Genomic DNA, 27551 nt, shown 5'->3' with positions numbered 1-27551 from the left:
GCACAGAAAAAGGGAGATTTATCTATGGCTGCATATCTTCAGAATATTAAACAAATTGCAGATTCTCTTCCTGAAGCTGGTTCTCCTGTTGAAGATAGAGATTTAGTATTTCAAACTCTTCAAGGTCTCTCCGGTGATTACAAACCGTTCACAACCTCTATTAGAGTCGAAAAAGAACAAAGGTTACTTCAGGATGAACTTCATGGACTCTTGTTAAGTGAAGAGTTATCTTTAGAGGATTTGAACAGATCAATGCAAGTTAATGACTCACATGCATTTGCTGCAACAAGAGGCAATTATCAAAATTACAGGAGGCAATTATCAGAATTACTGGAGGGAACTTTCACAACAATGGAGGAAATGGCTATAACAATAATGCAAGGTCTTACAATCTGGCTCATACAATCAAAATGGAAGGAACAATGATAACAATTACAGAGGCAACAACAGCAACTATAAAGGCTACACCAATAACAACTATTCAAATAACAATAATCAAGGAAGGAATAACAACTGTAGAGGATCCAATTCAAATATCACCTACAATACTCAAGGGAATAGGCCTATCTGTCAAGTTTGTGGAAAAACTGGTCATTTGGCCATTGATTGCCATCATAGAATGAGTCATTCATATGCGGGAAGGATTCCTCCAGCAACTTTGGCTATGATGGTTACATTCAATGATTCCATGCCTCCGTCAGACAATTCTTCAAATCCATTTATTGATGGTGACTCCAGCAGTTATTCTCACCTTCAATATGGATCAGACAGTGCTCATAACTATACATCAGACTTTGCTCCTACAGCCAACTTTGTTCCACATGATCATGCTTCAAGTTCTACATCCAGCTAGTTGCAAACACAGGTGCTTCTCATCACATTACACCTGACATTTCAAATATCTCTGCTCCTGCTACATACAAAGGGAAAGATAAAGTCTTAGTAGTCAGTGGCCAAGGTCTCAACATTCTTAATACAGGTTCAACTCAACTCTATCCTGTTAAATCCAAATCATGTTTTAACATGCACAATATATTACATGTTCCACAAATGAAACATAATCTTCTATCAGTTCATAAGTTTGTTTCTGACAATAATTGCTCCCTTACATTTGATTCTGTTGGTTTCATTGTCAAGGACAATGCTACTCAGATGATCCTTTTCAGAGGGCATACTGAAAAAGAACTGTATCCTCCCAAATTCATCTCATCATCATCATCTCCTTCAGCTTTCATGAGTGACAAAGCACCCTTTTCCATTTGGCATCAGCGACTTGGACATCCTTCATCTCAAATGCTCCATCAAGTGTTGAGCAACAATAAGTTGACTGTTTAACATTCTAATAAAGCATCATCATTTTGTAATGATTGTCAGCTAGGAAAGAGTCATAGACTTCTTTTTCATTCATCTGTTTGTAAATCTACACATTCATCTGGGGTCTAGCTCCTATTTGTTCTGTTAGTGGCTTCGAGTATTTTACAACTATTGTTGATGACTTTAGTAGATATTGTTGGATTATTCCTCTCATGTCTAAATCTGATTTCTATACTATTTTGTTTCTTTCAAATCTCATATTCAAAATCAACTTGACTTGAAAATCAATAGTGTAAGAACAGATTATGGTGGAGAATTTACTAGTCATAACTTTCAAAATTTTCTTACTCATTTTGGAATCTCTCACCAGCTTTCTTGTGCCTACACTCCAGAACAAAATAGAGTAGTAGAGCATAAACATAGACATCTTCTTGACATGACCAGAACCTTATTATCTCAATCAAACTTGCCTACCAAGTATTGGCTTGAGATTGTATATACTTCAGCTTTTCTTATCAACAGACTTCCATCTCCATCTCTTCAACATAACTCTCCTTGGCAAAAACTATTTAACCAAAAGCCTGATTACTCATTTCTTAAAACATATGGATGCAGTTGTTTCCCATGGCTTCGACCCTACACACAAAACAAATTTGATTTTAGAAGCACACATTGTGTATTCATTGGTTATAGTTTATCTCATAAAGGATATAGATGTCTTGATCTTCTAACTAGAAATGTAGTCTTCAATGAATTTGATTTTCCTTTCAAATCAACAGCTTCAAATTCTGCCAGTATTTCACAACCTTTATGAATCTCAACTTAACATTTTTCAAAAATCATCTCATATTCATCATAACATAACTACACCACCTTCATCTGTTTTACCATCATCCTCTCACTCTTTGAATAGAAATTCCATAAATTCTTCTTTGAATAAAACTTCACCTCCAGTGTCTGACACATCTTCTGATGTTCTCAATACTCACAACATGACAACTAGATCCAAAAATGGAATCAATAAACCAAAAACATTCAATGCCACCAAACATCCTCCGCCAATTGCTTTTTAAACTTCTCTACAGAGTTTGCCACCTACACCAACTACTTTTAAACAAGTTATCAAAGATCCTCACTAGAGGTCAGCCATGGCCACAGAGTTTAATGCTCTCTTAAGAACTAATACTTGGATATTAGTTCCTCCAGATGAAACTCAAAATGTATTTGACCATAAATGGGTTTTCAGAATTAAACAAAAATCAGATGGTTCTATAGACAAATACAAAGCAAGATTAGTTGCCAAAGGCTTTCATCAACAAAAAGGATTAGACTTTTCTGAAACCTTTAGTCCTGTAGCAAAGCCTGCAACCATAAGGGTGATCTTATCTCTAGCAGTTCAAAATGATTGGGATATAAAGCAACTAGATGTTACTAATGCTTTTCTGCATGGTCATCTCAAAGAAACTATGTATATGACACAACCGTAAGGATTTGTTGATCCAGAGAAACCAATTTATGTATGTAAACTATTAAAATCTCTCTATGGTCTGAAACAAGCACCTCGAGTGTGGTATAAAGAGTTGGTTAAAGCTCTCCTTTCCTTTGGTTTTGAAACTGCAAAAGCTGATCCTTCACTCTTTGTCAGAAAAGCTCAAGACTCTGTTACATTTCTCTTAGTCTATGTTGATGATATCATATTGACAACCAGCTCTGCAAAATACTCTTCTTCTCTCATTCAACAACTCAGTGCAACTTTTGCAATGAAGGATTTGGGTTCAATAAGCTATTTCTTGGGAATGGAAGTTAAGAGAAATGCAAATGGTATATTCTTGTCTCAAAACAAGTACACTTGTGAGCTTTTGGAGAAGCCAAAGATGATTGGTGCAAAACCTTGCTCAACACCATCTTCTACTACAATAAAGCTTAATCCTTCTAGTGGTGAACCTTTATCTAATCCTAGTGAATACAGGTCCATTGTTGGAGCACTCCAATATTTAACATGGACAAGGCTAGACATATCCTTCTCTGTCAGTCAGACATGTCAATACATGCATGCTCCAACATCAAATCATCTTATAGTTGTTAAAAGAGTTTTGAGATATCTCAAAGGCATAGTTGGGAAAGGTGTCTATTTCACAAAAGGTTCAACATCTATCACAACTTTTTTAGATGCTAATTGGGTAGGGTGTCCTACTGACAGAAGAAGTACAACATGTTTTTGTATATATTTTGGTAGTAATCTAATCTCATGGTGTGCAAAGAAACGGACTCTGATCTCCGGGTCAAAATCTTGAATCGAATCTGAAGTTTAGCTTATCTGGCCCAAGAGAAATATACTGGCTATGTATTCTTTTGAAAGATCTTGGTATTCATCTCAGGCAACCTCCTCTTCTCTAGTGTGACAATATCAGTGCTATCTCTCTTTCTAATAATCTTATCTTTCATGCTCGTACTAAACACATTGAAGTGGATTATCATTATGTGAGAGAATTGGTCACACAAAAGCTTATGGATATCAAGTATGCATGTACAGAAGATCAAATTGCAGATGTCTTCACTAAAGGATTGGCAGCTCCTAGATTTCAGTATCTTATATCCAATCTTTCATTACAGCAAACCCCATTCAGCTTAAGGGAGGGTAAAACAAGACTGAAGAACATAACAGAATGCCAGCTAAGCTTTAGTTAGTTAGGTTTGTTAAAATTAGTTAGAGTTAGTTATGACAGCTGTCCATATGATTAACTCATGTATATAAAGACACAATGTAATTATTTTACAATCATTCAATGAAATCACATTTTTTAGCTAAGCTCTCATTATATTCTTCAATTTCGAGTGTGTTAGGGTTGACAAGCATCCAAACCTACATCGAAGGTATGGTGCCCTCCCCTCAGATCTCACCCTGCCCGACATTGTCCCTAACTATTGCCACCACTGGCTTCAACTGCAACAGCCTCATCCATGTTGTGGGGTCTTACTCAAAATGCATCGTCCCTAATCCCTATGAGGGGTGAGAGCCCTTGTGGGACTTCAATTTTGGTCCACACACCAAAAAGTATGCCCTTTCACAGTGGCTAAAAGTTGAAATATATATAGGTGCTCAAATCATGCCTTCTCAGCTTTACAGAGATATAAATCCATTACACCATAAGAGTATCCTTAGGAGAGATACTTTCCTAACATCAAACACTAAATTTCCAACAATTTGGTGTTTTTTCATTTTCAGGAGAGTCACATGTTGATGAAAACACCAAACCAAACACCAAATCGGCCAAAATTTGGTTTCAGCTTTGGTGCTGTATCAAATCTCCTCACGGTTTTTCTAACACCGTATGGGCTTGGGCTAAACAGTAGGCTTCAATCACGCGGTTTTCACAAAACCACGCGAGAGATTGGGAAAGAAAATAAAGAAGAAAGTTGATGTGCGATACATCCCGCGGTTTTGGGAAAACCGCGTGGGCTTGGGCTTTTAAGATGGGCTTCAGTAGTGCGGTTTTGAAAAAGCCGTGTAGGCTATATGGTACAGTTTATCCAAAACCACGTCATTTGATGTCGAAAATTTGATGTTTTTTCATAAAATGGTTGGTGTTTTTTTAGTTTGGTTAAAAAAATTGGTGTTTTTTTGGTTTCTCCTAAACCACGATTTTTGGCAGATTAGAAAGCACTAAAATAGAAAATATGGAAGCAAATAAGACACCTCTCAATGGTCAATGCATATCCAAGCATGGAACCGTTCACCTACGGATATGGTACCCTATCAATGGTCAATGCATATCCAAGCATGGAACTCTTCACCTACGGACATGGTATGTAGCATATACCTGTGGCTCACGGCCATCAAAAACACCTACGACAAATATTGACATATCTACTCCTGTTTTTTACGCCAGAAGATTGTCCTGTGATGCGTTATCATCAATTTCGAGGCTCATCTCACACAGAAAAGATACTCAAATATATAATGCCATGACAACTGCCATCAATTCTACTTAGCACATGTTAACCTAGTACGAAAGATAAGGATAACATTTTGGGTTAACTAGTATTACTCCTACTAGATGAGCCAATTAGGATTTTTCCTTTCCTAGATGGGAAAATTAGGGTCTTCCTTCTAAAACACACAAAAAAAAAGTCAACTTTAGTTAATCATATTTTTTTTTGTGTGTATTTGGAGAGGAGACCCTAATTTTCCATCTAGTTGAAGAAAATTCTAATTGGCTCATCTAATGGAGGATAATATTCGTTAACCCTAACATTTTATGTCATAGTTGACTTGATCTCAAATTATATTTTAATTACCAAGTACATTATATATGTTACCCCCATGTTAAGGGACGGCTCTAACTGCTTATTTCCCTTGAACTTGAGTTTCAAAATGTACCATGGAAAGCCGTTTTTTCATTTATAAATAGACCAGAAAACTTGCAACAAGTAACTATCCCAACATGGCTAACCAATACTCATCACTATCTCTAGTCTTTTCACTCAGTTTACTTTTCACACTAGTTAATAGATGCCTTGCTGGTGGTATTGCAATCTATTGGGGCCAAAGTAGCAATGAAGGAACTTCAGCCCAAACTTGTGCAACAAGCAAGTATATAATTTGTAAACATTGCTTTCCTAAACAAATTTGGGAATGGCAGACGCCTGAGAGCAATCTAGCTGGTCACTGTAACCCCGCTAATGGAGGATGCAGAGTTGCCAGTAATGGCATACGAAGTTGTCAGAGAGTTGGCGTTAAGGTGATGCTTTCCATTGGTGGTGGAATCGGTAGCTACTCAATTGCCTCTGCTGCCGATGCTAAAAATGTGGCACGGTACTTATATAACAACTTCTTAGGTGGGCATTCGGTGTCACGTCCGCTTGGTAGCGCAGTCTTAAATGGAATTGACTTTGATATTGAATTAGGTTCCACAAAAAATTGGGATCTTCTTGCTAAGTACTTAAAGGCTTATAGGTACCCAGGAAAGAAGGTTTATTTGACTGCAGCTCCACAATGCCCCATGCCTGATGCTTATTTAGGCCGTGCGCTAAATACGGGCGTGTTTGATTATGTTTGGGTGCAGTTCTATAACAATGGTCCTTGCCAATATAGTTCTGGTAGTGTGAGCAATCTTATACGCTCGTGGAATCAATGGACTTCAACAGTTCCAGCAACCAAGTTTTTTATTGGTCTACCAGCTGCTCCGGCAGCAGCTGGAAGTGGATTCCTTCCTGCAAGTGTTCTCAAGTCTCGTGTTCTTCCAACAATTAAGAATTCTCGTAAATATGGAGGAATTATGCTCTGGAATAAATACTAAGATGATCAAAGTGGCTATAGTTCCGCCATTATGGCAAGTGTATGAATTGGTAAATCTCTGCATATATAGCACCATTAGTACTCTAAATAAGTATACTGATAAGATGTTGACCTTTATTTTATTATTATTATTATTTTTCTGTCAAAACACCACACAAGTTCTTTAAAATTGATAAAGGCTGCACTCATATCACTAGCCTATTCGATTATATTTCAGTGCAATTCTACGGCTCCTGGAATCCTATATATTCTCCTGGACCAAATAACAATTCCAACGACCAAATAAATTCAAAGTCGAACTTGCTAGCCAGCAGGCAGCAGTTTTAACCCAGTAAATTAGTTAAAATCTTGGGTCTTTCTTGCTGTAACGCCGGTAAGGAGTCAAGGTCAAGGTCTCCAAAAATATTACGAAGATATATAGCGGCTATGTAACTTGGCTTACTTTGGCTACGAAGATAAACATTGATTTCCCTACAAATTTGGGAATGGTTGTACGCCTGAGATCAATCTAGCTGGTCACTGTAACCCCGCTAATAGAGGATGCAGAGTTACCAGTAATGGCATACGAACTTGTCAGAGACTTGGCGTTAAGGTGACGCTTTCCATTGGTGGTGCATACGGTAGCTACTCAATTGCCTCTGCAGTCTGCTTCCGATGCTAAAAATGTGGCACGGTACGTATACATTAACTTCTTAGGTAGGCATTCGGCGTCACGTCCACTTGGTAGCAGAGTCTTAAATCCAATTGACTTTGATATTGAAATAGGTTCCAAAGAAAATTGGGAACTTCTTCCTAACTACTTAAAGGCTTACAGTAGGCCAGGAATGAAGGTTTATTTGACTGCAGCTCCATAATGCCGTGGAGCCCGAAGCCTGATGTTTTTTTTTTTGTTTTGTTTTTGAAAAATTAAGCTGGGGTTAAGGCAGACCCCGACCTGTTTTATAGCCAAAGGTAAAACCTTCCAAACCCCCTTAAAGTTAGATCATTAAAGGGAGTAACAAAGTAAACTTACAAGTTCAACGGGCATCAAACCATACATGAGCTTACTCGCTACTTCAATTCAAGCCTAACATAAAGAGATGACACACTTGACAAGCATAAAAAACCTACGAAAGTGGTGATATCTTACTTTCTCGTCATGATTTCCTTTACTATCTTAGGATGATCCTTCCTAAGATGAGTTTGTGTTTTCTCATAGTTACAAAAGAAACTTTCACAAGCACGCACAACACACATAACTGCGTCCAAGAGTTTCATCCAAAAGCTCTTTGGTGTAGTCTTCAAGAGATCTCATCCTTTTATTTTTTATTAGGGACTTTACTTTCTTCATCATTGCAAGAGTAGGTTCTATTTCTCCAGAAGAATACTCTAGGATCCTTTTGCTTCTTTTTAGCTTAACAGTAGTTCATTGATTTTGATTCACTAAAGGTGCGGCATTTGATGTGCTCTTAAGCAATGCAAGTGTTGGGGCCCCTAATGCTTACGTAGTTACTTAGATTGTGCGCTAAAAATTGGAGTGTTTGATTATGTTTGGGTGCAATTCTATGACAATGGTCCTTGCCAATATAGTTCTGGTAGTGTGAGAAATCTTATAAGCTCGTGGAAACAATGGACTTCAACAATTCCAGCAACCAAGTTCTTAATGGGCCTACCAGCTGCTCCGACAGTAGCTGGAACTCCTGGAAGTGGATTCATTCCTACAAGTGTTCTAAAGTCTTGTGTTCTTCCAACAATTAAGAGTTCTTGTAAATATGGAGGAATTATGCTATGGAATAAATATAATGATGATCGAAATGGCTATAGCTCCGCCTATTAAAGTATGTAGCATGTCTAGCTAATACCATATAAGGGTAGTTTAGGTATTTCTACTGTTCTAAAAATCGGTCTAGACTAGGCGGACTAATTGGCCTCTAGGCGATCTAGTCATTTTTTTTTTGAATGATTAAATGTCGAAAATTAAAGGCCCGTGTAGTCTTAAGATTTGAATGAGTGTAAAAGACTAAAGTCTAATGTAAATTATATGTCACTATAAGAAATAGTGTGTTTATTTATGAAATCGATATTCTTAAACTATTACGCATTTTTGTAATAAGTATTTTTGTTAGTGTTTATTTTTTGAGTTATGGTAAATGATTTTCTTAATTTCTTGTAGTATATGTGTGTATTACTATATATATTACAAGATATATTAGGAAAAAAAACCGCCTAGCGCCTAGCCCGTGTAGGCATTGCCTAGAAGGCCTAGGCGCTCTCCCACCGCCCGACTACCGCCTAACATTTTTTAGAATCACTGGGTATTTCAACTGTAAGGCTATATAAGCCACATCAAAACTGTATTGAATTGTTCTGATCTAGATTGATGAGAGAAGCCTTAGAGCATCGTTAGCAGTGATATCAAGAATTTGGTGTTTTTCAAATTTCGGAGAACTACATGTTGATGAAAATACCAAAAAAACACCAAACCAAACACCAAATCGACCAATATTTGGTTCCAGGTTTGGTACTGTATCAAATCACTCACGCGGTTTTGGCAACACCGCGTGGGCTTGGGCTGCTAAATGGGCTTCTATGACGCGGTTTTGGCAAAACCGCGTGGGCTTGGGCTTCAATGGGCGCGGTTTTGCCAAAACCGCGTGCGTTTTTTCTGAAAATTAGAACTGTGGTGCATAAAACTTGAAAAATTATGAGTTGTGCATAGAAGTTAAGAAATTAACATTTGTGCAATTGAAGAAATTCAAAATTGTAATTCAAAATTGAAAAAATTAAAGAAATTAAAAACCTATGATTATGATTATGCAGTCCAAAATCTATGATTATGATATAATCATATAATATCCAAAATAATCCAAAACCTATCATATTACATCAAATTTATTTAGCTCTTCTTTCGCCCCTTACCACTTGATCCCTCTCTCTCTCTATTTGACGTTTCAATTTTGCTCCTCTAAGTTCCTAATCGAGATCGATGATCTCTCTCATGCGCGACGGAGGTTAACTACTTCACTGAAGTTCTCATATCCCTAATGTTCTTTGCGTGTACACTTGCTGCATATCCTCATATCGCTTTCCGAAGTCTGTCATCATACTTGCTGGGATTGGCGATATGTCCGAGAATATGACTCCTCTCTTTCTTGGCTATAATGATACAGGCAGTCCCTCATCCCATCAAACATAAGAACACGGTTCTCATATCTTTCCCGAACCTCAGCCTGAAAATCCAAGAAAATACAGTGTGAGTACATATTATATATATAATGAAGAAGATAAATAAAACAATTAAACTCACCATGGTATATTGATCAATATGCGGCTCTAACTCAGAGAAACGAGCATGAGGCACCTCAGGAATGGAAATATAAGTAGGCTCCCCATCAGGTCCACACACGGCAAACATCTGAGGATTCTTGGCGGGAACCGGGTGGTTGATATGCATTTAGAGGTTGTGGGTTGTAAACAGCTATGGGCGGATGAGGAATCACGTAGCTCACGCCTCATCCCTTCCAGCCCACAAACTTCGAAGTTGCTGCTCGATCAACGAGGAGGCAACAACGGACCCATAGAGACACACGGTTCCACCATCTATAATCTTGATCGTGATCGCTTTCAACAACAAAAGAAGACGATCGGCCAAGGACCACCACCGGCATGAACTTCATGAACTTGAATTCTACCCCACGACTTTGCATCACTATCATCCGGCATGGGAGCACATGGAACTCCATAACGCCCGGTCATCCGCCTCCAACATCATCCGCCCACAATACCAAACCGGCAGATCCGCGCGACAAAAAAACAACTCGTGACGTGACAACACACAAGCATCTTTGTCAATTTGGATCGTCAAAGGCGAGACAAACGCCAAGGTCTCCATTCAATAGATGACAATGATCTAATATCAATCGAGCACGAGCCATACAGATATTATTCCTAATCTGCCCTGCATTACGAGTCAAAGTGAGGCCCGACCAACTAGCAAATCTAGGGCAAGTATCGGCAATCTTGTCTATGTTAGGACAAAGACATTGAAAGTACTCATAAAACCAAATCTCTAAAAGTCCCGTGAATCCGCAATCGGGGACTTCTACTTCGAATGTCTTTGAAGATTTATCTAACGCCGATATCAATGTGGCATATACTGAGCTACTCAGGTCATAATCTCTCATAGTATGCAAATTAGATACATAAGCATAATATCCCAGTCGTACTGTAGAATGACTATTGGGAAACAAAATATGCCTAATAAAAAACATAAAAAAGCCCTAACATCTTGTCGGACACCCTCACTACCGGTAGAGCGAGTCAAAGCTAACTCCGCTCGTGTATCAGGATGCAAGAGGGGTTCCATATATGCAATCTTAATATGAGATAGCTTAATCCCAGAAGAATCATAAGCATCCGCACCCAAACGAGGAAAACTTACAAGCATACTATCCATATTCTCATAATTTGTATGAAAAGGTATCGGTTGGCCTATACCGATACTCAACCCAGAAATCATAGTGAAGTCTAGTGGTGTGAACCCTAACTCCGCACAAGGAAAATGAAATGTATGAGTTCTACTCCACCATCTTTCTACTAAAGCTATGACCCTGCCCAATCAGCTTTCTCATAATCCGTATCAATCAAAATACCCAAAGGTGTATACAAAATACTATCTCTAATATGTACAAACTTATCCAAACTCCTAATAACCTTCCACCACTCTCTAACACCAAGTAAATCCGATCTAACTCGATAGTCAATAACATGCTGATATTATAAAAAAAAAAATAATGCATTATAAGATAAATAATTAATTGGTCCAACTCAACTAATTAATATTCAAAATATTTAATCAAAACTAATTAATTAATTACGAGTATTAGCCACTGACTTTCGACCGTGTTTTGTATATCGTGTAGAAGACACAACTTCCATATCAAGTGCTTCTCCATGTGCAAATTGCCAATCAAAGTCGTTCATCTGATACTCCAGTACATAAGGATGTCTATCAGCCGGCGCGACATCCTCGGGTTCTTCTTCCCCACTGTCTTCTCCCCCACCGTATTCTACTTCCTCATCGCCAATGTCGTCTATGTACTGTCAATCATCACCGTCGAAAGGTTCAAAATGATCCATATCAAATTTTAAGACTTTAGGTAGGTTTTGTTTTTTTTTAACTAAAGAGAGGATTTTATAATTGTGAGAAGAGGTGAAAGTGACTGAACCGCGCGGCTTTGGTGCTGTATATATAGAAGTAGCACGCGGCTTTGAGAACACTGCGCGGTTTTGCCAAAACTGCATGGGCTTGGGCCTGTCAGTTGGGCTTTAGTGGCGGTTTTGGCAAAACCGCGTGGGCTATATGGCGCGGTTTTGCCAAAACCGCGTAGTTACTTGGTGTTTTTGATGTTGCTCCTAAAGTTGTTTGGTGTTTTTTTGGTTTGGTGTTTGGTTTGGTTCAAAATTTTGGTGTTTTTTTGGTTGCTCTGCTAAAGATGCTCTTAGCTTTCTACTTAGCAGGCTTGTAAGTAGTATGTTAACATGGTATTGGAGCATTTCGGTCCTGGTGTATGTGAATCAATTTTATACAAGTTGATGTGGGAGTTCCTTCTTTCTTGTTCATTGATAGTGTAGCTCGTCGAATATCTCCTAATTGGTTGAGTTTGGTACCAAAGTTTGTCTCTTTGAGTTTGTTTTGGGCAACATCTTTCTGGTCTGTAAAGCTTATGACTTTAGAACTTGATTTTCTTTGGTTGTTGAGTTCGGTAGAATATTTCAATTGTTGGTTGTTGAGTTTGGCAAAATATTTATTTGATTGCATTTGGAGTATGTTAAGAATGGCAAGAGAAGTTTCACTCCAACCTATTAGTGTGAAGTTGGATAGCAAGAACTACTCATATTGGAGCTATGTTATGAGAAACTTTTTGAAGGGAAAGAGGATGTGGAGCTACATTAGCAGCATTGCTTTTAAGCCCTCCGACCTTACCGATGCAAAGTATATAGACAACTTGGAGACTTGGGAAATTGATAATTCTAAAATTATAACTTGGATCAATAATTTCATTGAGCACTCTATTGGTATTCAATTGGCTAAGTATGAAAACGCCAAAGAGGTTTGGGACCATTTAGCAAAATTATTCACACAAGCTAATTTTGCTATGGAATATCAATTGGAATCACAGGTCCGAGAGGTTGTGTAGGGTAATATGAGTATTCAGGAATTTTACTCCATTATGAGTCGCATTTGGGATCAGCTAGTTCTCACAGAGTCAGCTGAGCTTCAAGCATTTTCCCCATACATTGCTCGTAGAAAGTCACAATGCCTGGTTCAGTTCTTGCTGGCACTTCGTCTTGACTTTGAGGGGCTTCGTGGCTACGATCCATACTTTATCGTAACCCACGTCCTAGTGTTGATTGTATAGTTAGTGAGCTTTTGGCTTAGGAGGTGCGTCTCAAGTCACAAGCTGGAAAGGGCAGTCCACCAGTGCCTACACCATCAGTTATGGCAGTTCCCTTTCGACCAACTCGTTCACATAATAAGCAAAATTGGAGGGTTGGTAGTGATGAGTGCAGTTTTTGCAAACAGCCAGGTCATTGGAAGGTTGACTATCCTATACTATTGAATCGAGCAAAGCAATATTCGTCTATTCCACAACATTCATCTGTGCCACGACCATCATTTGTGCCACAACACTCATATATGCCGAGAGTTGGACAACCACAACAGCGACCTCAAGGGCCTCCACAGTCTCGTACTGCAGCAGTTGTGCCACCACATAGCTCTCTCGGACATGGAGAGTCCTCTTTTTCTATTTCATTCATAGATATACTTCCTGAGCAACTTTAGAGGTACTTCACCACGCAAACACATGCATATGCCATGCCCACTTCCGCTTCCCTAGGTTTTTCATCCTTTGGATCCACAAGTATATCTCCATCCACTTGGATTTTTGACTCGGGTGCCTCACATCACATGTCATATGATACCCTTCCTTTGCATCTTTACACCCATCTACATCATCTAGTCCTGTTGTAACTGCTGATGGTAACCATATGTCATTAGCAAGTGTTGGTTCTATCATGTCACCTCACTTGTCTATTTATGATATTTATTGTATTCCTCAACTTAAATTGAATTGAATTTATGTTGGTCAATTGTGTGTGATGTGAATACTCAAAGGCGGGTACTTTGTTCAATTTCGATCCTTCAAACTAGACAAGACTTCTTCAACACCCTCAAGCAATATCCAGGATCAATATCAAATAACAAGCATATGAAGTAAAACAATTAATGTAAAAGAAGAACAAACCACAAGACGAGATATATGGGTTCGGCAATTTGCCTACGTCCACACCGCGAGTTCCAAGCTTTACTAGATGTCGGATTGATTACAAGTCTCTCAATTCACTCACAAAGAATGAACACTCAACTCACAAAGAATTGCTCTCTTGTTTCTTGGTTTTGGAAAAGATTTTGTTTTTATACCAAAACCAAAATTTCGCGGTTATCAGAGTCCCGGAGAAAAATGTGGCGGCTTAAAGCCTAGTGTCGATTTAAATCTTCATGAGGCGAAGTCATAGGTCCCAAACTCGGGTACTTTGTTCATTTCTAACTTTTTATATATGCCATTCTAGAGAGGCGGATTGTATGTTTTTGGGCATGTTTATTTTTTCCGATAGGTCCCAAATCCTCTAACTTTTAGATATGCCATTCTCGTCTTGGGCATGTTTATTTTCCTCGTTTGAGATTTTTGGCTTCCACTGGAGCATTAAGCAATTTACATGCTCATGACATTTCTGATTGTAGTGGTTGTAAACTTGCTAAATTTTCTACATTACCTTTTAATAGTAGTACTTCTGTCTCTAGTGCACCTTTTGATTTGGTACATTCATATGTTTGGGGACCCACTCCTATTACCACGAGGGGAGGGTGGGTCTAGATACTATGTTTATTTTATTGATGATTATACTCGTTATTGTTGGGTTTATCTTATGAAACAACATTCCAATTTTCTTTCTATTTTAATAGCATGTCAAGCATTAGTTAAAACACAACATTCGACTACAATTAAATGTTTTAGAGGTGATTTGGGTGGTGAATATACCTCTAATGACTTTTCTACTTTACTTGCTTTTGATGGAACTATTCACCATTCCTCTTGTACTGACACTCCTCAACAAAATGGTGTTGTTGAAAGGAAACATCGACATATTGTTGAGACAACTCGTTCTCTTCGATCTATTATCTGCTTATGTCCCTAGTGTTTTTTGGGGAGAAACAGTTCTCACTACTGTTCACTGGATTAATAGGATCCCTACAGCTCAAAATTCTGGCATTTCTCCATTCCAAAATTTGTACGAACATGCACCCGAGTACTCTACCTTAAGAGTTTTTGGTTGCACTTGTTTTGTGCTTCGACCTCATGCTGAGCGTAGTAAGTTATCTGCACGATATGCTATTTGTGTTTTTCTTGGGTATGGTGAGGGCCAAAAAGGCTATCGTTGCTTTAATCCCGTTGCACAAAAATTGTATGTTTCGTGTCATGTTTTCTTCATTGAGCACATTCCTTTTTTCTCCATTCCTGCTAACTCTCACAATATGACTAAGTTGGATCTCATTCATATCGACCCTTTTCCGAATGATGTTGATAGTTTGCCAACTATTGTATCAACTTCCCCCCATGTGAGTCATCCTCCTTTGCATATTCCTAATGATTTGCCTCCAATTAATGTTGTTGAGGTTCCACCCCCATTAGATATTGATGCCTTACCCCCTCCTGCGGCCTACCAAGCACCTCCTGAAGATGTGGACCCTCTTGTTATTTGCTATTCAAATTGTCCTCGTAAGTCTACACAACTACCTGATTTTATTTATTCATGTTACTCTAATTCATTTGCTTATTTCTTAGCATCTATCCATAGTCGTTCCGAGCCCACCTCATATAAGGAAGCAAGTCTTGACCCTCTTTGGAAGCAAGCCATGGCTGAAGAACTCTCGGCATTGCAGCACACTGATACTTGGGAATTGGTACTACTTCCTCCTGGTAAAAGCATAATTGGTTGTCGTTGGGTTTACAAAATCAAGACTAAGTTCGATGGTTCCATCGAGAGATACAAGGCTCGCTTGGTTACAAAAGGGTTTCCTCAGCAATATGGTTTGGATTATGAGGAGACTTTTGCTCTCGTTGCTAAGATGACTACAGTTCGCACTCTAATTGCAATTGCTTTAGTTCAAAAGTGGTATATCTCTCAGATGGATGTCAAGAATGCATTCTTGAATGGTGAACTCAAAGAAATAGTTTACATGGCACCCCCACCCGGTGTTTCTCATAACCCTGGCAAGGTTTGCAGGCTTAAGAAGACATTATATGGTCTCAAACAGGCTCCTAGGGCCTGGTTTGAAAAATTCTCTCAGCGTGGTTGGCTCTCTTGGGTTTATCTCTAGTGATCATGACTCAGCCATGTTGGTTCGCTCCACATCTGCTAGCCGCATCCTTTTGCTTCTATATGTTGATGACATGATCATCATCGGTGATGATTTGCATGGGATTGCAGAATTGAAGTTTCAACTCGCTCATCGCTTTGAGATGAAGGATTTGGGCCCGTTGTGCTATTTTCTTGGCATAGAGGTAGCATTTTCTCTTAAAGGCTATCTCCTGTTGAGTATATTGGTGTGTATTCAAAGATTAGTTTGATGAGGTTCACCATGGATTTTTAGAGATTGATTGATGGGAGTTATGAAGAGGGGAAGATAGTATCCTTAAGGTTCATGACTTGTTTTTAATGAAACAACCTTGTATTAAAACTTGACAAACATTGAATGAAAAAAACTTTGATTGATGAATGAAAACTTGTATTGAAGATTGAAACACAACTTGAATATAAACTTGAAGATTGAAAAACAACTTAATTGAAGATTGAAATGAAAAGTTGAATTGAAGAACAAAAAGTAAAAGAACAAAACTTGAATGTAAATGATTTTAGTCTACTCATTTGAGTGCCTCCCCACTTTTGGCATTTATACTACACCTTTTGCCAAAGATTGATTTGCCCTCTCCCTCTATAATCAAGCTAAGACACCTCACTATGTTACTTTATGTTTTTGCTTTTGCTTTTTCTTTTTCATATCTCGAAGCAAGATAGGTTTTTTGACCTTTACTTTGACTTTCTTAAATTTTTCAAGAGTCTTCATAATAACCGTTAATATAATAATGCTCTTTTTCCTTTTATAATAAGTGGTCCGAAATCAGTTGTCTTTCCATTTTTTGTAATGCAAGAATGTAAAAGTAATAAAACACACATTTATCCTTCCACCTGACATCTTCAGATGGTGATTCTTTGCCGGACCCAACCTTGTATCGCACTATTGTTGGTGGCTTGGTCTATCTTACCATCACTCGCCCTGACATTGCATATGTTGTTCATATTGTTAGTCAGTTTGAGGCCTGCCCACCACTATACATTGGGTAGCAGTTCTACGCATCCTTTGATATCTTCAAGACACTTTCCATCAAAGTCTTTTGTATCCTTCCACCTCATCTTGGAGTTTCGTGCCTACTCTGATGCTAATTGGGCAGGTGATCTCACTTATACTGGTTTATTTGTCTTTTTGGGCGACTCTCTTATCTCGTGGAAGAGTAAAAATCAAGATGTTATATCTAGATCTTCGACAGAAGCTAAATATGGTGCTATGGCGTCTACTACCGCTGAGATAGTCTGGATACGTTGGTTACTTGAAGATATGGGTGTACCTCTTATTGCTCCCACTCCTATGTATTGTGACAATAAAAGTGCCATTCAACTTGCTCATAACTCTGTCTTTCATGAACGGACTAAACATATTGAGATAGATTGCCATATCATGTGCCATCACTTCCAAAGTGGAACGCTTACCTTGCCTTTCCTCTCATCTTCCTTGCAGCTCACAGACTTTTTACGAAGCCCCACACCTTTCCAAATCATCGTGCTCCAAAAGGCATCTTCTACCCTCTCTCTCTTTATCAGTCAATCCAATTTATGGGATTTCCAATTTCTCTTAAATAAAGAACAGTTCCATAGTCGAATTCTTTTGAAACGGTATGTCTCTCTCCAGCATGGCAAAGCGTTTGATCCCTTTTTTGACCCGTGTTTTGGTGGAGAAAATCATTCCTCCATCAAAGATCGACTACTTCTGGAATCTTACTTCCTTAAAAGACCACCAAGACAATCCTTTTTTTTTTTTTATGAGTTTATTATGTTCAATAGTTGTTTTATTGTTTTTTTTTTGTCTAAAATGTTGATGGGGTTTGTGTAGTTTAGTCTAGTTTATAGTTTATGGATAAAACGGTTTTTGTTGATGTTCTTATTATTTTTTCATTTACATTTTCAGTCTCTGTTTTTTTTTCGGTTAATTCTTTAATTATGTTGGTTTTACATTATATATAATGCTAATTAATGAAGAAACTTATCAGATGCTAGTAATCGTTATAGGATATATCATGTTGTCAATAACGGTTATTATAAAGTTTTGTCGCTGTGTGAGTTTATATATATATTTTTTCGCAAATTTCGGTTTTATTTGCTCTGTGCAAATTAGATTTGTCGTCCCACACTGTATATTGATTAGTTCAGTAGGTACTGAGTAATTTTCCTTTTCATATCATGTGCAACAATATACTAGCACACAGAATTGAAATGGGCATACACTTCCATTGACGTACTGCAAGAATTGAAATGGGCATACACCTACTGCAACAAAGTTACAAGGTACTTATCACTTACTCTTTGTAAGGTAATCTATATACACTTTCGCCATAGCACTAAGATCAGGATGATATAAAGATTTCGAAAATGTTGTCACTAAACTGTAATACTTCACTTCTTCGCGTTTTACTCTCTTTCTCCATGCATGTTGATCGCTAATAGTGCCTATTTCGACATGGGGCACTAAGGCACTAATTGACTATAACGCCATATTATAGTGTTTTGCCTTTCTATTTTAATAATTCCTCCAAATGGCTAACTAAACATAGACAATGCGGCTGTGTAATATTTAACAACAAAGTCTCTTAGAGGAAACTTCAAGTCTAATGCATGTACTTCATTCAATAGCCAGGCTTAAATATAACTAACTATGAATCTTTACTTCATTCCATTTCTTCATAGTTCATAATATATGGATGAACGTTCTGTTGAATTATAGCGGAAGTTTCTAAGTGAAGTATTCTTTTCACGTTTTTAGTTAGGTGCTCTGTTTTGCAATTATACATGCTATTTTGCAGCGTATGCGTATGTGCTTGCCTTTCATCCATAAGGTATCCTAACAGTTTTTCTTCCCCACGCACAACACCTTTTTTTTAATGATTCATTAATGCTAACCCCATTTTTTTCTCCTTCATGCTCCGTCACAAAATGTTATAGTACTCGCTTATTTTGTCCCTTTACCAATCTTATATTAGTCACTCATAACAAATATAAATGTTGGCTAACACTCCACTCTCATAAAGTCAAATACCTAATATTAAGAAGGGTGTCAACCGTGACTTACAAGAGTAATAACAAGCATCCTATTTCAAAGAAACTCTTTAACTCAACCATTCCTTTGAGTGTGTATCTTTAGTAGGAGGGTTTGGACTTTGGAATTGTGCGTTTACTAGGAGTTCTTGAATCGAGTTATTAACTATGACAAAGTATTGTAACGTGATATAGATAAGTTGGCATCTAGGTGTGAATGTTGAACTATGAAATGTAGTATCCACTGGAGTTTTATGTTCTTGCTACATAGATCCTGTGATGTTATTTCATTTTTCCAGCACTTGCTTTTGCAACAGATCGGAAAGTCCTTTTCTTCATTTAGTGGAAAGATGTCATTGGCTTTGGGTATCAAGGATACAATTGTAACCCTATACCCCATATCTCGGTGAAACGACTTAAACACTTCTACCTCCCTATCTAAGCTAATATGACAATCAATTTAATCAAATGTTATTTTCCGTTTTAACAATCACGTCATCAATTCTCCCATTCTTACTTCTCTTTTATTTATTTCCCATTCTTACTTCTCTTTTATTTATTTTTGTTTTCCTTTTTCAGGGAAGCTCCCGGGAGTGCATAGGCAATACAATTTGTCTAACTTTGGGTCAGCAGCATGATCTAAGACGGCATTACTTTTATTAGAGTACGAACACTAACAGAAAAACAAAAGGAATCTAGACTAATATTATGTGCTATGGATTTAGGGTTCTGATCCCCAACTCATGTTCTCATTTTCCTATATTTGGGTGATAGTTTTGTTGTTTTATTTATTTTGATACGGAATTTTGGTTGTCAATTGATTAGTAAACTACATTTCTTTTTGAGTATGTAACTTTCCTATATTTAGTAATAGTTTTGGTTTTATTTATTTTTGATGAATAAATAAGAAGTAAACTACATTTCTTTTATGTCGATTCATTTTGGATTTTGATTTATGTCGATTCATGGAAGTCTCATATATAAACAACAACATTTATTACAGGCGCAACGTGCGTGCAGTTAACCATGTCACAGATAGTGTGTTGAATCATGTGTTAAAGCATTGGATGTGGGCTGATAAGTAACTCGTCACCATGATAGGGTAATTATAAATCGGCCCGGAGCTTACCACATGCAAATTGCAATCCAGTCCTCAGTATCCTTCGTCCTGGAATGGTCTTTCAATTCTTTGTTAGTTGATCATGTACTGATACATGAACTCAGCGATGCTTGATTTAATCACAAGAGCTATTAGCTTCATTGGCAATGGGCAGTAGATACTGGTTCTTATCCATGAATCCATGAATCCATGACAGTGTAAACGGCTAGCAAGCGTGTAAACTAATTCAAACCGCCAGATAGGGAGTCGGAAGGTAGTTTACAGGCGTGTCTAGTAGGAAAGGGAGTTGGATTCGATTGGGTTTTGAGATTATGCAAGTGTAGCCGGTTTGAGATCTGAAGTGAAAAGGTATGAACTTTAGGAAGAAGACAGCTTCGCCACTTTTTTCCGTTTTTTCTCAGTGCGATGGCGGTGCCTGCCTAAGGTGGTAGTGTTTCCCAGGGCCGTTCCTGAGTTTTCAATGGCCCTGTGCAAACGGTGAAATGTGGTCCTCTTCCAGTCTTCCATCAACACAAATTGGATCATCGAAATATTTTCAATATATATTAACGCTAGCCTATTTAGACTTTCTTGTGACATAGTCGATCTAAGGTATGATTTCAATAATTTTAATTTTAAAAAACTTCTTTCTACATACGCGACAGTAATGGGAACAATCAACAAAATTCTATAAGCTATGAATGCATTAGGAAAACAATCATGTAGATTCAAGAAATCAAGTTAGGTGAATAATATTAGGCTAGATTACTTTGGAATTAAATTGAGTTATTGAAATAATATTTAAGAAAAGGAAAAATTGATTTTAATCTCTAACTTACTTGAAAAATAATCAAAATTTAGGTAAATAAGTAATTGAGATTTATCGAAGTGAAAATTAATACAAATCCACAATTGTAAAGAAAGAAATTATTGATAATAAGAGGATACTAGATGGTCATAAGGTGAATGCGGGTTTTTTTTTTTACTAATTCTTTTTGTATTTGAGTAATTGAGGACAACTCAAGCAATTAATTAGAGTGATTTTCCAAAATAAAACGTTATTAATTAGGAAGAGAGAGATATAGTCATTGAGAAGATCTCCTCATCTATTATATCTATTGTTATTTTCTTTTTTTATGAACATAATTAATAAGGAAAGAGAATATGAGAGAATCGACTATTTACTGTGAAATTTTCAGTTTTTTGGGTTTTTCATCGGTTTGGGCTTTTGATTTGCGAAATAAGCCTTTTATACTAAAACTATTTTTTTGGGCCTTATATATTGGGGGCCCTGTGCGGTCGCCCACATGGCACCTGCTCAGGGCCGGGCCTGGTGTTTCCCAAAGTTACGGCCGTTCAGAATTTTTTCCGCTGAGTTCACACTGAGTTTCGAATTTCCAACCGTTTCGGACCGAGTTTCACCACTAGATCATCAATAGAGTAGAGTAAAACAACATCCAATTCTCATGGACTGTTTATATAAGTTTTACACACAAGTGGAAGAACCAATATCCACATAGTCGTCAAGTTAGTTTTTTTGGGTTTCTTTCTTGGAGAGTTTCACATGAATCCAAATTGGGTTACTTCAGTAAGATGATGGTGTTGTTGTTGAAAGGGGAGACACTTTTTGGGGAAGTTACAAGTGGATAGAAGCTACAAAGCACTACAAGGTTCCGGCCATCATGGGTATCTTTATAGGCACAGCCATAGTACAAAATATCAGGATATGGATATTTATCGATATTCAATTTCTGGATATGTATCGTGGATATATCCCTTTCTTTGGGGATATTTGACATTGTTTCACATGCAAATATCGTAGATATTGTTGATATTTCTTGATATATAATGATACATTATTTATATTTATTTGAAATATAATGGTAAATATTAAATAAAATTGTTATATACACAAAATATCGCCAAATATCGCCAAATATCTCAAAATATCACAAATATTGCAAATATTGTCAAAATATTATCGATATTTGCAGTTGTATATATCTCTGAACATATCGTGATATTTATTTATCTTTCTCTGAAATGTGGATATATATCCCCAAATATCGCGATATATCGGGATATTTTGTACTATGGGCACAACAACAAATCACTTTTTGATTTCAAACAAGTTTGGATTTTTATATTTTCTTCACTGGAATCGATCTAATTGGTGCTGCTTCTGGGTTATGTTGTTGGTCATGGTTATCTTTCTTCCTTCTGCTGTGCTTTGAGTAAGGTTACATGGTTTAATTGTTTGTTTGTTTACTTGAAGTGTGGTGTTGTGCTTAGTGATATTTTGTGAAGTCTGAAGCAAAGATTGACATCCTGTGTGATTCTTTTCTGGCAGTTTAGTGTTACTTGATTAATCTTGTTTTGGTGTGTTGAATGTCGGGAGACTTCGGTGTATTACTTTCGGGTATTGCAGCAGTTTTTTACAGTGATTTTTTATAGTGATTTCAGAGTTCTAGTTTGTGAATCAGTTTGTGAATCTTACATTGAAGAACTAAGGGTATTGCGATGAGTGTTCTGCAATAGCCGTCTCTACTTCAATGCTGTCCTGGAATTGCCGGGGAATAGGGATTGCCACAGCAATTCAAAATCTCAAAGATTTAATCAAAGAGCAGCAACCAGATGTAGTTTGTTTATCATAAACAAAAGCAACAGAACAAAAGATGAATCGAGTTTTGAAGCAACTGAAGTTCAAGGAAAGCAGTATTGTACCAACAGTGGGACTAAAAGGAGGTCTAGCAGTCTTTTGGAAAGACCGAAAAAGGGTGTGGATATGGATATTCTGGGGACTACGCCTAATCACATTACAAATAAAGTTTCCAATTTTCATTCCAATTCTGTGTGGTTCTTTACTTTTGTTTATGGAGAGCCTGTTATGCATAGAAGGAAGAAAATATAGGATGAACTTAAAGCTCTCTTACCTTACATTCCTGGCCCATGGCTCCTTTTTGGAGACTTTAATGCAATTGTATCACCTGATGAGAAAGTCGGAGGTAATCCTAGCATGAACAAAAGCATGATTGAATTCAATGAGTTCATAAATGATCTTGGTCTTTTTTATCTTGGATTTCGAGGGCCAAAATTCACCTGGTGTAATAACAGAGTTTATAAAAGTCATATCTTAGGGAGGCTAGATAGAGCCTTGGCAACCACATCCTAGTTAGACCTTTTTCCTGAAGTGATAGTTAAAACACATGTAAACTCCACTTTAGACCATTTGTCCCTTACTATAAATCTTGATCATGTTGAACCTGTTTTAAAGAAACCTTTTAGATTCTTTGACATGTGGCTCAAGGAGCCATCCTGTGATGATGTGGTTGAAGATGCATGGGTTTTGAATGATTATGCACCTGGCTGTGAGTATAACAAAAGGATTACTAATACTAAAAAAAAAACTTATCAAGTGGAACAAAGAGGTTTTTGGAGACATCTTCCATAAGATTCGTGAGAAGAAGAGAGATTTAGAACATGTTCTTTCCCAAGGGGTTACTGAAGAAATATATCAGAGAAGTGTGGTTTTGAAAAATGAACTCAAAGAATTGTATGAGAAAGAAGAGAGCTTTTGGAGGCAGAAAGCAGGTTTCAATTGGGCTACGGAAGGTGGAAGAAATACCAAATTCTTCCACTTGTCAATAGTCTTTAGAAGGAGAAAAAACAATATTAGCCGAATAAGAGATAATAACAACGAGTGGAGAAATGGTAGAACTGATGTGGGGCTCACCATAAATGAGTACTTTACCAACTTGTTTACTTCTGATAATCTTTTACCTGATCCTAGCATTATGAATCTTTTCAACCCATCTATTACAGCTAGAGAAAACTATATCATAATTGCAATACCTACTCCTAGTGAAATTTGGAAAGTAGTAAGCAGTCTAGGAAGTCTTAAAGCCCCTGGTCCTGATGGATTCTAGGGGATTTTTTTCAAACGGTATTGGTCTACTATCTCTCCAACAGTGATAGCAGCAATTCAAGATTTCTTTGTAGTTGGTAGACTTCCTCTAACCTTAAATGAAATTTTCATCACTCTCATACCTAAAATCACCAACCCAAAACATATTTCAAATTTCAGACCCATTAGTTTGAGTAATTTCATATACAAGATCATTTCTAAAATTATAGTTCGAAGAATAAAACCTTTGCTTCATAAATTTATCTCTCTCCATCAAGCTGCTTTTGTCAAAGGTAGATCTATATGGGATAATACTAGCATGGATAGTGAAATTTTCCATTCTATGAAGAAGATAAAAAAAGAAAAAGCAAGGATGGATGGCTATCAAACTTGATATGGCCAAGGCTTTTGATCGAGTGGAGTGGCGTTTTATTGCTTTCATTTTAGATAAGCTAGGTTTCTCTCCTAGAGCCAAGCAGCTTATAAATGAATGCATAGCAACAGTTTCTTATAATGTTCTCCTTAATGGTCCTCCCTTGAGCAAGGTTTTCCCCTTTAGAGGTTTGAGGCAAGGTGATCCCATATCACCTTACCTTTTCATCTTGGTTTCAGAAGCTTTGTCAAGACTTTTTCTTCAAGAAGAAACCAATGGAAATATACATGGAATTAAACTCAATCCATCCTCTATACCTCTCACTCACCTCCTATATGCAGATGACTTAATAATTTTCTGCAAAGCTACAGTCAATGAGGCAGAGTGTATGAAAAGTATCATTGATAAATATTGTCTGGCATCTAGTCAAGCAGTAAATTGGGACAAATCAAGCATCTTTTTTAGTTCAAATGTGCATCATGACCATCAAGTTCTTCTTAAGAGATTGTGGAATGTCAAAACTTTCAATGAGAATGAAAAATATTTGGAAGTACCTATTGTCTTGTCTGCTAAGAGAAGTGAGAATTTTGATTTCTTAGTAGATTAAGTTCAAAGGAAGATTTCTAGGTAGAAGGCTAAAGTTTTGTCTCAGGCAGGAAGGGGAATACTTGTGAAGACAGTGGCATAGGCTATACCAATCTATACTATAAGCACTTACCATATTCCAATCAAGGTATGTGATAAGTTAGATCAGTTAACCAGAGACTTTTGGTGGAATGGAAGAGAAGATTCTAAGTCAGTTCACACTGCAAGTTGGGATAAGTTGTGTCTTCCTAAATCTATGGGGGGGCATGATCTTTAGAAAATCAAGAGACATGAATGTTGCACTCCTTGCAAAGCATGGCTGGAAGTTACTTAAAGGTCCGGATTCCTTATGGGCATCTTTCTTTAGAGCTACATATAGTAAGTGGTGGAGGCTAAAAGATGTTGATAAACTACCTTATTACTGTTCTTATTTTTGGAGAGGAGTATATAGATACTTGCAATTTATCTAAGATAAATCATGCTAGCCTGTGGGTAATGGATCAAAGATATTCCTTTTCTATGACAAATGGCTCTCTTTCAATGGTAAACCTTTGCCTTTAGATGATTTCAAACCAAATGATACCACTCTACACCATCTTTATGTCAAACACCTCATCCTTCCAACCACTCAGTCTTGGAATCTTAATAGGATTGGAGAATTGTTTCCAACCTTTATCAAAAACATCATTAGTAGAATTCATCTTAAGCCATGTGTCACCTCTGATAGTTTAAGATGGCTTGGTAATAGAAAGGGTGAGTTTTCTGTTAAAAGTGTTTTTCATCTTATCAGCAAGCATGAGAATCAAGCACATTACTCTACTTTAAATTTCAGAACTGTGAAGCTGATTTGGAAGCTTAGAGTAAATGCTAGTCTGGAACTTTTTTTTGGAAGCTCTATCTTCATTATCTCTCTACTGGATATAAAATTCTTAATAGAAATTTTAATAGTGATCTAACATGTTGTTTCTGTTACAAGCATCTGGAATCAGATTATCATTTATTCTTTGAATGTGAGTGGATCAAAGCTGTGTGGTTTGCATCCATTGTTTCTCTCAAAGTAGCAGATCACATATACACTGATTGTAGGCAATGGATAGAACTCTTTATTAGTTGGATGGAAGCTGATTGTGATGATCTCAATAGAAGGGGACTGTTCTGTCTTTGCTTTCTATATGAGATATGGAAACACCGAAACTATGTGAAATTTGAGAGGGGAGTTCTTAACATGAGAACTATCTGGCACAACTCAAATTCCTCCTGGATCACTAATTTGGAGGCTTTCAGGAGTGATGACGTGACAATTATTATTTCTGCTTCCCAGCACAACAATTTATTTACTCATACTTGTCCACATATCTTTTATGATGCTACTTATGATAGGGTGTCATGTAAAGGAGTTGTTGGAGCTTTGTGCAAGAATGAGCAAGGAGCAGTCTTGGGAGCTAGTTTTACAAAGTTCAAAGCAAATAATGCTATGGAAGCTGAGTATATAGCTATAGAACTTTCTTGCAAGATGCTGCGACAATTAGTTTTGTCCCTATAAGCTATTTTAATCTATGGAGATAACAAGACTGTTATAGAAGTCTTAGAAAAGGATATGCTACCTACTGACTAGAACTGTATTCCCATTTTGCAGAACATTAGTGTTTTAAAATCCGTATTTGATTTTCTTATAGTTTTCAAGTGGATTAGTAGAAATTTGAATGGGGAGGCCCACTCAATAGCTAAATGGGCTATAAGTTTTTCAGGAAAATTTTAAAGTGTATTGGTAGAAATTTGAATAGAGAGGCCCACTCAATAGCTAAATGGGCTATGAGTTTTTCAGGAAGAGAGCCTCCACCATCTTGTTTGTTATATGAAGTTATGAACCTATGTATCTTGAAGTTTAAGTTTATAATCGATCAGTGATTATCGGAAAAAAAAAACACACACACACGTGCGTGCAGTTTTGTTAGTTATTTAGAAAAATACAATTTGAGTTGGATAAATATGCACAGTTGAATAAACTCGCTTCCCATGATGGATAAATACAACAACACACTTTTGAATAAACTCGAGAGAGACCTTGATTTTCCCATGATGGACGTCAGTGTGTTCACAAATTCGGTTCAAAAAATTCGGTTGCTATAGAATTTTGCTTATGCAAACATCTTCTGCAGAGTTTTCAAGAAAGAGGAATTAGGTACTGGCATAATGCCAAATATACTATGACAGGATAGGCTACAAGTTAAAATGATTGTTGCTTGGCATTGGAATGATATCTAGTTTGGAATTTTTTTTTCTTAATCTTTGCGTATGACTGTGCAAGAGGTTTTAGATTCTGTTACAAGAAGAAAGAGATATTTGTGTGAGGTTCTTCTCGCCTCTCTCTCTCTTGAAGAATTGCTTATGATTCTGGTTTTAAATTAAGGTCCTTAAATTAAAAAATCCGAACAAATAATGAAAAGCAACAGTTGCAGAATAAGAGCATTAGAAATGTTTCGGAATATTTTCACTTAACTCAATC

At 37.2% G+C, this 27551-nt stretch overlaps 1 protein-coding gene and 1 pseudogene across 1 annotated transcript; both read left to right on the top strand.

Annotated features, from left to right (window-relative positions):
* The first annotated feature begins 5759 nt into the window (after positions 1–5759).
* Positions 5760–6659, top strand: LOC147516556 (hevamine-A-like; annotated as a pseudogene).
* Positions 6660–23539: 16880 nt separating this feature from the next.
* LOC147516555 (uncharacterized) lies at positions 23540–24109 on the top strand. The gene has a single exon (XM_086593311.1). It carries the CDS (start codon positions 23540–23542, stop codon positions 24107–24109), a length of 570 nt encoding a protein of 189 aa, XP_086449437.1.
* The last annotated feature ends 3442 nt before the right edge of the window (positions 24110–27551 follow it).

Source organism: Coptis chinensis, chromosome 2 (assembly GCF_015680905.1).
Source record: "Coptis chinensis isolate HL-2020 chromosome 2, ASM1568090v1, whole genome shotgun sequence".
NCBI classification, from domain to species: Eukaryota; Viridiplantae; Streptophyta; class Magnoliopsida; order Ranunculales; family Ranunculaceae; genus Coptis; species Coptis chinensis.
The sequence above is the reverse complement of the archived record's forward strand: the minus strand, read 5'-3'. Positions and strand labels throughout refer to the sequence as shown.